This window comes from Sorghum bicolor, chromosome 9 (genome assembly GCF_000003195.3).
Source record: "Sorghum bicolor cultivar BTx623 chromosome 9, Sorghum_bicolor_NCBIv3, whole genome shotgun sequence".
Taxonomy (NCBI): domain Eukaryota; kingdom Viridiplantae; phylum Streptophyta; class Magnoliopsida; order Poales; family Poaceae; genus Sorghum; species Sorghum bicolor.
This window is the reverse complement of record NC_012878.2, coordinates 48,305,441-48,318,540: the sequence shown is the minus strand read 5'-3', so window position 1 is coordinate 48,318,540 and position 13,100 is coordinate 48,305,441. Positions and strand designations below refer to the sequence as shown.

General features: G+C 46.0%; 2 protein-coding genes across 2 annotated transcripts; one reads left to right on the top strand and one right to left on the bottom strand.

Moving 5' to 3' along the window:
- Positions 2,666–6,144, bottom strand: LOC8085099 (probable serine/threonine-protein kinase PBL7; the record flags this gene model as incomplete). The annotated part of the gene is made up of 5 exons (XM_021448164.1): positions 2,666–3,143; positions 3,272–3,361; positions 3,450–3,582; positions 3,707–4,092; positions 5,893–6,144. Coding segments are annotated over 5 exons (1,056 nt in total), but the record flags the coding sequence as incomplete, so codon positions are not given.
- Positions 6,277–6,712, top strand: LOC110430035. The gene has a single exon (XM_021446882.1). The coding sequence runs from the start codon at positions 6,388–6,390 to the stop codon at positions 6,670–6,672; it is 285 nt and encodes a 94-aa protein (XP_021302557.1). The 5' UTR covers positions 6,277–6,387; the 3' UTR covers positions 6,673–6,712.

Here is a 13,100-nt window from a genome sequence, read left to right as displayed (position 1 = left end):
TCCAAATATAGTGTTTGTATGAGGAGGAAAAAAGAAGTCATCTTAAAATTTTTCTATATTTCTATTTTAAAAGTTTTTTCTCAATACTTTTTCCTACAATTAGACTCATATTTTGTATCAGTAACCTTGAATTTGTTTCTGTGGACGTTTAAATTCTTCTACCAGATCTTTCTCTCTTACATTTTTCTCATCTGAAACTCTATCTTTCTTCCTTTTTACTAGATGGATCAGGAAACTCTAGATGTGTGCTCCTAGGTCGAGTGCATATATACGCCCTCGGAATAAATTTTTGCAAAGTTGGAAAAGATAGAAGGGAAGATGAGAGAGTATTTTTTTTCTTATTTTACCAAAAAGAATAAGGATGAAAAAATCGAATGACAAATTGTTGGAGATGCTTATAAAAAATTCGGTTAATCTGCTGCAACAGCTTTTTTTTTTGCACGGTAACATCTTGGAATGCAGAAATTTCATTCATACAAATTATATAATTTTGTTCTAAAAAATAGTTTATTTTAAAAAACACATACTCCGCAATAAATATAAAATTTTTCTACTCCTGTCCGTGAAAGCTTTGGTTCCTAAAATCTATGTCAGTCAATTTTTTTTAAGTTTGACCAACTTTATAGAGAAGAGCATCAATATCTATGACATAAAATGAGTATTCTATGATAAATCTAATGGTACTAATTTAGTACGATAAATCTTAGCGCTTTTTCTAAACATTCGGTCAAAGTTTAAAAAGTTTAAATTAAGACAACTTTAGAAATTGAAACTTTCAGAACAGAGGGAGTACATTCCAAAAAGAATATTGTAGACTTGTAGTTGCGGTTGATTGTGTTGTAGACATGTAGTTTCGGTTGTGTTCGTTCGCTTATCTTATTTGCCGTACTTTTTTCTGCCAGTCAATAGTATTTTTTTCTCACGATAAATCAACTGAAAAGTCATGGCTGAAAATATTGTTCGTTGCCGTGAGAAAAAAAATCCTGTTGGCTGGCAGAAAAAAGTACGGAGACATATAGTTTCGGTTGATTGTGTTGTGTGGACTTGTAGTTGCGATTGACTGTGAATTTGTAGTTTCTGTAAGCCAACAATATTTTTTTCTTACGATAAATCAGTGAACGGTATTTCCAGCCATGTGCTAGAGCGGCACAGCTTTTGTTAGCGGCATGTAAAAACTCCTAGACCTTTTTTTAAGATAAATGATAGTTTATATCGACTTCATCCACCAATTGGTAAATTAGAACAATTATTACAAAGTAGTCTTAGAACAAAATTTGATGGAAAAATTTCTAATGATTGTAAAGACCACACAAAAACATCCATACCCTCCTATAAGTTCACATCATGTAAAGAGGCAACAATTCTATATCAATCCCTTAGGTTTCTACCCACTAGATTCCAACAAAAAGAAATATTTAGTAGGATTGAGCTAAGTATTTTTGCTACAGAATATTGTTTTATTCTCATAATATTGAACAACTCGAGGAATTTGTCCCTAAGTGGTTGACTACCTAGCCAAATGTCAACCCAGAATCGGGTATGCATCCCGTCCTTCACCTTGAAAGACCCGAAACTCAAAAAAAAACTTGTTAAAACCAAAAAGTTTTCAAAATTCCTCGTCACATCGAATCTTTCGGCATATGCATGAAACATTAAATATAGACGAAAATAAAAACTAATTGCACAGTTTATCTATAAATCATGAGACGAATCTTTTGATCCTAGTTAGTCCATAATTAGACAATATTTGCCACAAACAAACGAAAGTGCTACAGTAGCAAAATCCAAAAATTTTTCGCATCTAAACAAGGCCAAAGTGTGTTTAACATTCATGAGACTTTTCTAGAAATGGGAGTCTGTTGTCTTTTTGACATAGCTCCCTATAGTCTTATCTTTGACATACTTGTTCCTCAAGAGTTCCTACCACATACCATCTTTATTTAATAATTTAAAAAGTCATTTACTCAACAAACATTTATTTTGTAAATCTAGATTTTGTATTCCTAAGCCACTTTTTAGTTTTGGTTGGCACAAAACTTTTTATTTAACTAATCTATATTTTTGTTTGTGTTGGTCATTCTATCGATAGAATTTTGATCTGTAACATTCAGTTTTTTCTAGCACTTCTTTTGAGATTTAAAAAAAGACATTATAAACATTGGTAGACTAGAAAGAACTGAGTTTATTAAAACTAAACGGCCTCCTATCCAGTGGCGGAGGGAAGGGGGGGCCTTCAACCAAGTGTTATGAAGTGCGAAGTCAACTTCAAGAAAGAATTAACTCTGCTTTGTTTCAGAGTTAGAAGACGCTCAGAAATTGCTTTTGTTCATTGGTTAGAGTCATGTAATTCTAAAAGTTCCCGTGGTTCTCGTTGTCCTGGGAGTGGATTCGTCCCCCTTCTTCCTCTCTTTTCTGGTTCCCTGAGACCTCTTAGTTCTAGTCCGCTTAGTTTAGTGTTCTTATCCAAAACTCTTGTAATCTCTGTATTTTCTACTTCCTTTTAATAAATTTCAGTAGGGGGCTTTGCCCCTCCTGTTCCTTTAAAAAAACATTCCCCGGCGAACAAACCAAGCAGATCCTTCACTCTTCTAGTCTTCTTCGCAGTTGTAGAGAAGTCGAGATAGCCCAACATAACAAAACATTGTTCAAAGGCACAGCAAGCTCATGAGAAAAAGAAAAAAATATTTATTTCTATTTTCATGTTATCTTTAAAGCAGTTCTTACCAATAGATGATACGCCGTACGCTTTCGCCTGAACCCAATCACGATGTACTACTACACTACTGCAATGATGCATTTGCAGATCCTGGCCGGAGAAGAGGGGGAGCTCTACTATACATCAAGGAACAAGGAATGTGAATTCGCTTTGGTTGATTTGATGGCCGACTCGATCCAGTGCATGGTGGATACCTCTATTACAAACCAGATTGCCAGGACTAGCTAGCTAGCTAGGAGGAGATCTTGTTGCCGCCGCACTGCGGGCCCATGAAGATGACGTGCTGCAAGGCCGGTCTGAGCGGCGTGGAGGAGCAGGACATGGCCGGGGTGGTCTTGGCGATGGGGATCAGCGACTGCACCACGTCCGTCATCAGCGGCCGGTACTCCGCCTTCGTCTGGATGCACATCGCGGCGATGGCGGCGACCTGCTACCAGTGGCACATGCCAGTTAATTAGATGTCGTAGTACTTGGTGCCATCGAACGGCTAATGATGAGCGGCATAATTGCAGAGTAAATGAGTACTAATAGATACTAGGTGAAGTAGCGTCAGACCTGGATCAGATCCTTCAGGGCAAACTGGCCTTTCAGGGCAGGGTCAACCATCTGCACGAGTTTCTGGCGATTCGTGAGTCGCGGAAGTGCCTGTGCAAACAAGAAGATCTTCAGTCGCCATGAGGACACAAAAAAACATACATGCAGCAAATATATTCTACAGTAGTAACGCACTGACCCAGGAAACCAGGACATGCTCTCCAGGCGGCCGCTGCGTGTCCACCGGTACGCGGCCGGTGAGCAGCTCCAGGAGCACAACCCCGTAGCTGTACACGTCCGACTTGGTCGTCAGCTTCCCCGTCGACGCGTACCTGCAACACAGCTAGCCTGCGATCATCAATCGACGCTACCACAAGCAAAAAGAAAAGGAGGCATGACAAGCTGCTGATCGGAAATAATGGCGCCATGGCGGCGGCGGCGGCGTGGTCGTCGTACTCTGGCGCGAGGTAGCCGGTGGTGCCGAGCACGCGGGTGACGACCTGCCCGTCGGCCTTGTTGGAGCCGACCTTGGCCATGCCGAAGTCGGAGACGCGGGCGCGGTAGTTGTGGTCCAGCAGGACGTTGCTGCAGTTGAAGTCGCGGTGGATCACGGCGGGGCTGCTGTGCTCGTGCAGGAACTCGAGCGCGCGCGCGCAGTCCAGCGCGATGCCCAGCCGCGTCTGCCAGTCCAGCGGCGGCGGCGGCGGCCGGGGCGGGTGGAGGTGGCTCTTGAGGCTGCCGTTGGGCATGTACTCGAACACCAGCAGCCGGTGGCTCTGGTCGGCGCAGTAGCCCAGCAGCCCCACCAGGTACGGCGAGTCCATCCGGCTCAGCAGGTCCACCTGCATTCAACAAAGACACATTGCTTTCTGTTACTGCCACCCCTGCAATGCAAATGCAATGCAATGCAGTGCGATCAAAAAGTCAAGTTCAGCTTTGCAGTGCAGGGTACACGAGTACTGTATGTACTCCCTACTTACAGCATGCTAGAAGTGTGAAACCTAAGCAAAGCAAGTAAGCAACGCATTGCTTCGACCCACATGGCACATGCTCGGGGTTAAATTCCTCGATGCAAAGAACTCACTGGCTAGATCTCGATCCTATATGCCGGTAAGCCGCTCTACTGATGGCATTAGCAGCACTGCGTCCTGTGCATCTGCACAAAAGTACACTAGTAACACGAGCACGATTCGTTGTACCAGTTACGTGTCAATGCATCAGCGTCACAGCCACCGTGCCCAGCGGACGGACTTCTATCGGTCGTTCGAGATACGGGACCATATGTCAGGCAATCAGACGGTGGCCAGCAGATTGATGTGTGCAGTGCAGTCGTGCACCGGGCAAGGGCCGCTGCGGTCCGTGCCCACCTAGCCCTGCGACACCTGCGGGTCAAGAAATAGCAGCATGCGTAAATGCATTGCCAGGTAGGATTACCATCCCTGCAGTCCCACACTCGCGGCAGCAGGGTACCAATCACAACATCTCTGTGGACGATATGTTTGCAGCTTTGCATCCATCTCTGAACGAGTCTACTTGAGAAGTCTTGTGCCCATTGGAACACTAATTTTGGCCCCATCTCATGATAACTGAACAGCCACTAGGGCCTGTTTGGATCTCTACTTCTAAACTCTAGAGCACTTTAGCTCAATTCTGATGTCTAATGTGAGGTGGGATATAGTTTATAACTAATTTTAGACCACCTGTTCAAAGAGGATGATCCAAACAAGCCGTTATTAGGCTGCGACCACCAAGTTTAATTGTAGGGTACGAATGAATCTGACAGGCATTCGTGGATACCGGCTTAAGAAGCCTACAATGCAGTGCCAAAGAAAAGGTTGGCCCATAACACGAATGATTGATTGCCCCTGTGTGAGCTTCCAAAATCTAGACCCAAACCTAGATTTTGCTCGTGACGTTTGTCTTTTGTCCCATGCATGCGAAGCTCCAACCCACAAATGTGAAGCCTAATGGATGGCCGAATCAGGACGCACAATGAAACACTGCATTCGTTAGCAAAACCCTTGCGCGTGACACTGACACGCCCTACCTACCAGAAGCGCTGCCGCGGCACCAGCCGCTGTTACCAGAAGCCCAGAAATGCGGGTGCAGCGGCAGCCCATCGACAGGACCGGATCGACAAGGCTCACGCGTCCCGCCCGCAACTAACCGGCGGCACGCAGTCACCCTCACCCACCGCGAAACGCAAACCTTTCCCGTGCCGCGGCAGTGCTGGTCCCGCGCGCAACGGACGAGCCCGACGCCATCCATCAGCCGGGCGCGCCGCGTCACGACGCCCACCAGGCTCAAGACAAGATGGAACAGTCTGTCACAGAAGCCCGGCTCCCAGTCACGCACGCACGCCCGCGCAGCAGGCAGGCAGGCAGCCTGCCTTCCAGGTTACGTCCCGGCGCCGTCCCAACGGCCGATCCCAGGCCAGGCACGCACACCAACCGCTGGAAGCTGGAACTCGAACTACCCCTGCTCGGTGCTCGCTGCGGCAACAGGTAAGGTTGGTACGAGCTGTACGCGAAGCGGAGCGCGACGTACGTCGTGGACGTGCACATGGACGGTGGCGTGAGCTGAAGGCGACGTGTGTGCGCGCGCCGGGCAGGGTGGAGAGTTGCTTGGCTTGATTGGCTTACCTCGATGCGGAACTCGCGCTCGCCCTGCCGCCGGTGGTCAAGCCTTAGCCGCTTGATGGCGGCGGTGGTGCCGTCGGCGAGCCGGCCGCGGAAGACCGCGCCGGAGGCGCCCCGCCCCACCACGTTGCACTCGCTGAACCCGTCCGTGGCGCGCTCCAGCTCCCGGTACGTGAACACCTGCGCGCCACGGCTCCGCGGCTGCGCAGCCGAGAACCCCACGAGACGGCCGGCGTATATGCACCCTGTGCCTGCCGCGCGTGGCCAGCAAAAGAGAAAAAAAAAACGATCCAGTCATGAGAAAAGATCGAACCCAATATTGCGACGGCCGGGCACACGGCGAACTCTGTAGTCGAGTAGCACTTACCGGCGGCGGCGTAGCCGCACCTGGTGTTATGGCTGCCGCAGCTGGACGGCGGTGCGCCCGGCTTGCCGTCGCCGCTGCAGCTGCCGCTGGCGTCCGCCTGGCGCGGCCTCGCCCGGCGTGTCACCGCCAGGATGACGGCCACGGCGACGAGCAGCACGAGGCCTATGGCCAGAGCCGAGACTGGCAGTATGGTGAAGAGCGGATTCGCCCGACCGCCGCCGCTGGCATGGTCCCCGCGCGGCGCCGGCCACGGGGAGAACGACGTCGTCCACGGCGCGAGCCGCGCGTCCGCGAGGTCGTCCGCGGCGATAGGGGATGGGGATGGTGCCGGTGCCGGTGGCGGCGAAGGCGGGGAGAACGCGTCCGCCATTCCGGCCGGCCGCCTTGGAGAGGATGGCCGGGTCTGTGGTACGTAGCCAGGACAGGGCAGTGGCCGGAGACGAGACGACACAGCGCGTGAACAGAGGGATAAGGAAGGCGACGAGCCGACGAGCGTACAGATATTAGCTTTGCTGCGACAAGGGGGTGCACAAGGAATTAGCGTAGAAGTAGAAACTCTCCCAATCTACTGCACTGTTACCCTTTTCCCTGTGGCTGCAGTGCACGCAGAGGGACGTGCGTGGTAATGGAACAGCAGCTGCCTTTTGGTATTGGTAGTACACGCTTGTACGGTTGTACTCCTGGCTTTGTGGCTCGTCCAACGAGCTGGCAATGGCGTCGACGATGGCCGCTCAATATTCACCGGTCACCGTGGCGTCGAGACGGCACTGATCAGTATAATGCAATCGATCTAGATTCTGCGTAGGTTTCTGTTCGATTTTTACGCCATGCACGGATCATTGTCTGGTGGCAATGATCGCGCCTTCGGACGGTTCTTCCGTTGTCGAAGTGTAAATGTATGGACCAGGTATGTGCACGGTGCCAAAATTATGAAACTTACTGCAAGGTTCTTCTTCTGACAGTAGATGCGACCATATCACGGGCCGTGATGGTTTTTACTCCTGCAATGGAGGAGCCTCTCCGACACGGCGAGCTATAAAAAAACGGTGCTTGCCCGGGGAAGTCAACCCGGCCGATCGGTGGGAAATCCCGGCGGGCAAGGCGCCAAAACGGCCGAAATCACATGCGGTTGCACCGGCTCGTGAGGTTCGTTTGTTTGCGCTCGCGCGCCGGCTTCTTGCAGTGAAAAGACGCTGGTCCAGTCTCCAGTCCAGACGGCCGGGTAGGAATAGTAGGATCGATGTCCCGGCCGGTATTTTCTGCCGTCTCTTGTAGCCAGGTGGGAATTTTGTACAGGTTCGTGCTCCAGGAATTTTGTGCACTCGTGTGCGCGGTTACCTGAGGCCTGTTTAGTGTACCAAAAAAATTTACAAAAAATTTCAGATTTCTCGTCACATCAAATCTTGCGGCGCATACATGGAACTCTAATTAGCCCATAATTAGACAATATTTGTGAAATACAAACGAAAGTGTTACAGAAACAAGGCCTGAATTGGTACTATTACTTACTAGCTGCATTCCATCATACCACTTCGAAATGACTTTTAAAATCCTTTTTAAATAACATAAGGGGCAAGGTAGCCATCCATCGTGCTCCGAAGGACACTTGATGGAATTGGGAGGGTGTTCAAGCAAATGACGCTACGAGTATGAACGTCGTACAGAAAATGACTTGTAATTCGTAAATAAAGGCATACGTGCACCTTTCGTGCAAACGATTTGCTTGAGTTGGTTTTTTCGTTACATCTGCTTAGAAAAGTTACAGAGAAATAAATGATGCTCCACGCAGTTATTAATTAGAGCACCAACTAGCAAATTCGTACTCGTACGCATTAGACGTTCCTCACACTATATTAAAAAAAATAAAGTTACACTTATGGTCGTGCTACCCAATCAGCGGTTGAAAATCTAGAGTGCCAGACATATCCTAAGGGCTTATTTAGATATTCTTGTATCAACCTCAATCCATATGGATTGGAGTGATTTGTGTGACATTTGAATTGAGGTGAATACATAGACATTCAAATAGAGTTAATGGAGAAAAATATGTCTCTATTAAGTAATGGGACCATTTTTTGGTGGAGATAATTCAATCATGAACTGCCTCTATAGTGTCTTGTGAACCAAGCTAACTCTGGAGATGGATCTTAACAGGAGCCAACCACGTCTACAAATTATTCTTTAGATGCAGCTGGCTTTATCAGCCATCTTTGAAAACGATTCAATTTTAGAGGCGGTTAGTGACACCAGTCGCCTCTAAAGAACCATTTGTAGAGGCGACCGACTTTAGAGCTGTCTCTAATAGAAATAAATATATATTAGCCCTCCTCGCTCACTTTGTCTCCTCTCCCAACCGCATCGCCTCCTCTCCCAAACCCTATCGCCTCCTCTCTTCCAAACCCTATCGCCCTTGTACTATGTAGGGTGCGCGACAATGTCGAACGAGAGGCGCAACTTCAACTCCAAAACCTATCCGCGCAACGAGCATGGCTAGTTTGCCCCGTCGAGTGGCGTTGGCTATGGAGGGGGTTCGATATCAACACATGGCGACCTCATTTACCTGCTCGACTTCAATGAAGAGGTGAAGCCCTTCGACCCCTTCGACATGCGCCTTGCCTTGTAGAGTGGCGATACCACCATGGGCAAGGCAAAGGTGAGAAGCCATCGACCACCATGGAGAAGGGCAAAGACACAACATCGTCGACCACCGCCAATCGAGGCAAAGGCGCGATAGCAGCGTCCACTACCTTGCAAAGGCACTAACACGAAGGATCTGATGCTGGCCACCAACAAGAATGATTCTTTTGAGCTCTACGAAGCGAGATAAATGGATGGCGACGTCGACACCGGCGTTGAAAGGCGGTGAATGGTGCGTTGTGGCTGCATGCTCACGCAAGAAGAAGGTTAGACTATTTTCTCCCCTATGTTAGGGTTAGGGTTTTAGAGTTTATCTTATATATGTTCGCATTACTGCTCTTAGTTTGTTAGGGTTTTAAGGCTAGGCTTATGCAAGTGTGTTCACTTTAGTGCTCTTAGTTTGTTAGGGTCTAGGCTTATGCATGTGTGTTTGCTTCACTACTCTTAATTCATGATAACTTGTTGCATTATTTATGTGGCAGTAGTACCTAACTTGTATGCTCATTCAAATCCTTTTATTTATGTGTTTCTCTTTAAAAGATTGGGTTCTCTCTTTAATGATTGTGTAAACATAATTATAAAATAACACTAGATCTCCTCTCCTCCTTTGATTTAAGCTCGGGCAAAGAATGTTATGAAATATAACTGTGTTGTCATGCTTTTGTAGACATGTGATGAAATATTCATACGGACGAGGTTGTATTAGTTTTTTTGTGGGTATTGTTCTTTTGTGTTGGATTTTCGCCCACTTGTATGATTACAAATTTTTGGTGTTTGTCTAGTCTAACTGATTTATTTTTAAAAAAATCCCACGACAACGCGCGTGGTATACTCTGAGTTCATATGTATGTGGTGGCAATAGTATTATTTGTTGGTATTGTTGTTTTGCCTTTAATCAGTTGGCATACGATGATACATTCATATGGATGAGGTGGCACTAGTTTCACAATTGTGATCTTCTACCTTTGTGATCATTTGTTGGTTATGGTTTTGTGCTCTTGTGAAGCTTGGCGAGGGTTCAAACTGTGACTTGAAGCGTATGCAAATCAACTAGAGCGAGCCATCAAGAAAGAAGCTCATGGAGACAATCTTGTTCAATAAGAATTCAACAATATGTAAATAGGTCATATATTCTTCAAGTGGTATACTTCTAGTAATCCTCACCTTTCAAGTAGTATCACTCAAGATCCATCCATTTTAAGTTGTAACAAAAATGACACCTAATTTGGGCCATGTTTAGTTTTGGTGGTTGATTGATAACATGACCAAACAGACTAATAAACTTTGCTAGTATACAAGGTTTAGTTTGTTTGGATTCAAGGATGTATTGGACTTATGCAATGTGAAGACTAAGTGATCAACACCTCAAAGAAGACCATGGAGTAGCTTAGAAAATTATACAAGACTTGTAAAAAGTTCAAGACAGTGATCAAAGCCCTAACAAAAGACATTCTAAAGAACAAAGGAAACTAAGCTACCCCCACATTCACTGGCGAATTGATGCCAAACACATGAGAGTGCATCAGGGAGAGAAGAATTAAGGGGCTATTTGGCAGAGCTTCACGCAGCTCTAGATCCCAAAAAATAGATTCACTTCCATTTTCCGGCCAAATGCTTGAGCTCCGTGAACTCCAGATCTGCTAATGTGGATCTCACTCCTAGATCCACCAAATCCAAGGAGCACCTCAAGGGGTGCTATGAAAACACTAAGTTCATAGAGTTGATGAAAAATACCCACCACTGCCATCCATTACACTAACATACCGGATGATTTGTTTTCTTTCACTATTTCACATGCTTTTCTTCCTCCCATCTCATGAGTGGCATCATGCCCAGACCATCACGCGTAGCAGCCCTACCATCACCGCTCGCTGCAAGCCGTCGGTCTCTACCCTACCATTGGCCTCCTAGGATGCCCACCGTCCCCTAACCTTGGTAGTTGCTATGCTAGTCATTGCACGTGTCACGTGCGTTGCTGGCCCACCGCCTAGAAGGCTAGCCATGGAAGGCAGTGCTGGAGCCTAGCCTATGCTATATCGGGAGGAGCGTGGTGCTACGATCTTTGCTAGGATGCCATGTCGTGTTGACCATGGGCCTCACTAGATGTGCTATGAGGACTATGGAGGGCACCACGGTCTTCACTAGGATGTCGCACCGTGCCACCCACGTGGGGAGGAGAATTGTGCTACGACAAGAGGAGTAGGGCATCACCGCGGGAGGAGCAAGGCGCTGCGCCACGTCGAGAGGAGCAGGGCACGCTGGCCACCACCACGGGATGTGCACAGGAGAAAGAAGCGAGAGGAATAAGATGTCTTTTTTTATATTTTAACCTTTCGTGTATGTTTCAATAATTATGTATGAGCCCATCTATAGTTGGAGCTCTACCATATAGTTTATGGGAGCTTAGCTCTATCATAGAGCTGCTCCATGATGGAGCACCTACTCCGAAGCTGTGCTTTCAAAGCTAGAGCCCTACCAAACATGCCTTGGTGAGGCAACTAAGAAGGAATGGAGCTCTGGTGTTTTCTAGAACGAATCCAAAGAGCAATAGAGAGGCACAAGAATCCTCTGGTAGCACTGGAGAAAGGGTGTCCAATGGTCAACAAATCCACTAGTCAAATTCTAATGGCCTGTCTACATACATCTCTCGACCATAGCTTTTATGACTTGCTCAACCTAGTGTGTGTGAACTAATTACATGTTCATCTCACATGAAAAACATTAGTCCACCTAAGGTTGCTACTCAATTACCAAAAATCAAACCCAAAAATTCTTTGAGGGGGGCATCATGTAATATCACTTAAGGTTGTCACTCAATTACCACACCCAGACCCAAAAATTCTTTGAGAGGCATCGTGTAACATCAATTACCAAAATCAAACCCACAAAATTATTTTAGAGGCATCCATAACATCATGCGTTCAAAATATGCTTGTATGGTTAACTTCATATGCAGAACGGGTCTGCATATGCGTAGCACCTCTCTTACACTTTTATTCTCGTTTTGTGTAAAAAGGTTAACCCAAAGGTGTTATATTTAGAACGACAAAGATTATAAGTTGACCCTCACCCTCCTAAACTTTTATCGTGGTACTGAACCCGTTCTGCATATGTGCCACCATGGGCTAGATGGGACACAATAGAACTACTACTGGCTTCTAACGGGCTGGGTTTACACACTCGCAAAGTGTCGTGGAGGCATTGGTTAGGTTGCCAAGGGAGGAGATGGTGGAAAATTGCACTTGTGAATTTTTAGTTATATAGATTAACCTTTTTGGCTGCACCAACAACACAACAACACTTGTGTGACAAAGCTATTTCGCCACATTAGTGTATACAATACGACAAACATACTGAACAACTCCAAGAGTCTCTTTATATCCTTTTAGTTGATGGGAATAGAGATTTTGGTGAAAGAAATAACCTTCGACAACTTGTTTAGTTAGATCTCAAAATATAGTCATGTCTATTCTAGAATTTTGCTAGCCAGAGAGGGGGGAACAATGTTGTCTCTTTAGAGTTTGGAGGATGGACAGACGTAGAGAACAATTTTTATTCAAGTGGTTCTTCAAATAATGATTTCGAAAATAAGTTTAAAAGAGATTCTTGAAGAAGCTCTGGCATGGCAGCTAGAATAGCATTGGACATGGAAGGTCTCATCTTGCCACGCTAAGATTGTCTGCTGATCCTGTCTAGTAATTAGTCATCTATTTCGATTCCTTTGTACAAGTACAACTATTACTATTGTTATATTATATGAGTTAATTGTATCAAGAAATATCACAAAACCACATTGTTTAAAAAATAATACACATAGATTTTTCAAATTAAAAGATAACTTTAGTATCCTAACCCTAAATGTAACTAATGGAGACATTTCACAAGAGGGAAACTAACCTTAAATGATCGACTCTTTTATAAAGGGTTTCAAATTGTTCTCTAAATAAGACGAATCTAGACATACACGTCTAAGGAGAAAGAGATGAGTTGGATGTAACCTTGGCGTTGTTCGTTTTATTCATACCAAAAAAATTGAGAAAGTTTGCAAGTAAAATCTATCAGCCATTTAAAATTTTTTCTCTCACATTATGATTTATCAGCTAAACGAGCAAAGTATTTGTTGGGTGTGAGCCACCCGTAAGGAGCATTGTGCCAAAATCCATGGGACATGTGATTTTGCAAGCAGGCCCACAACTCGGTTGCACAA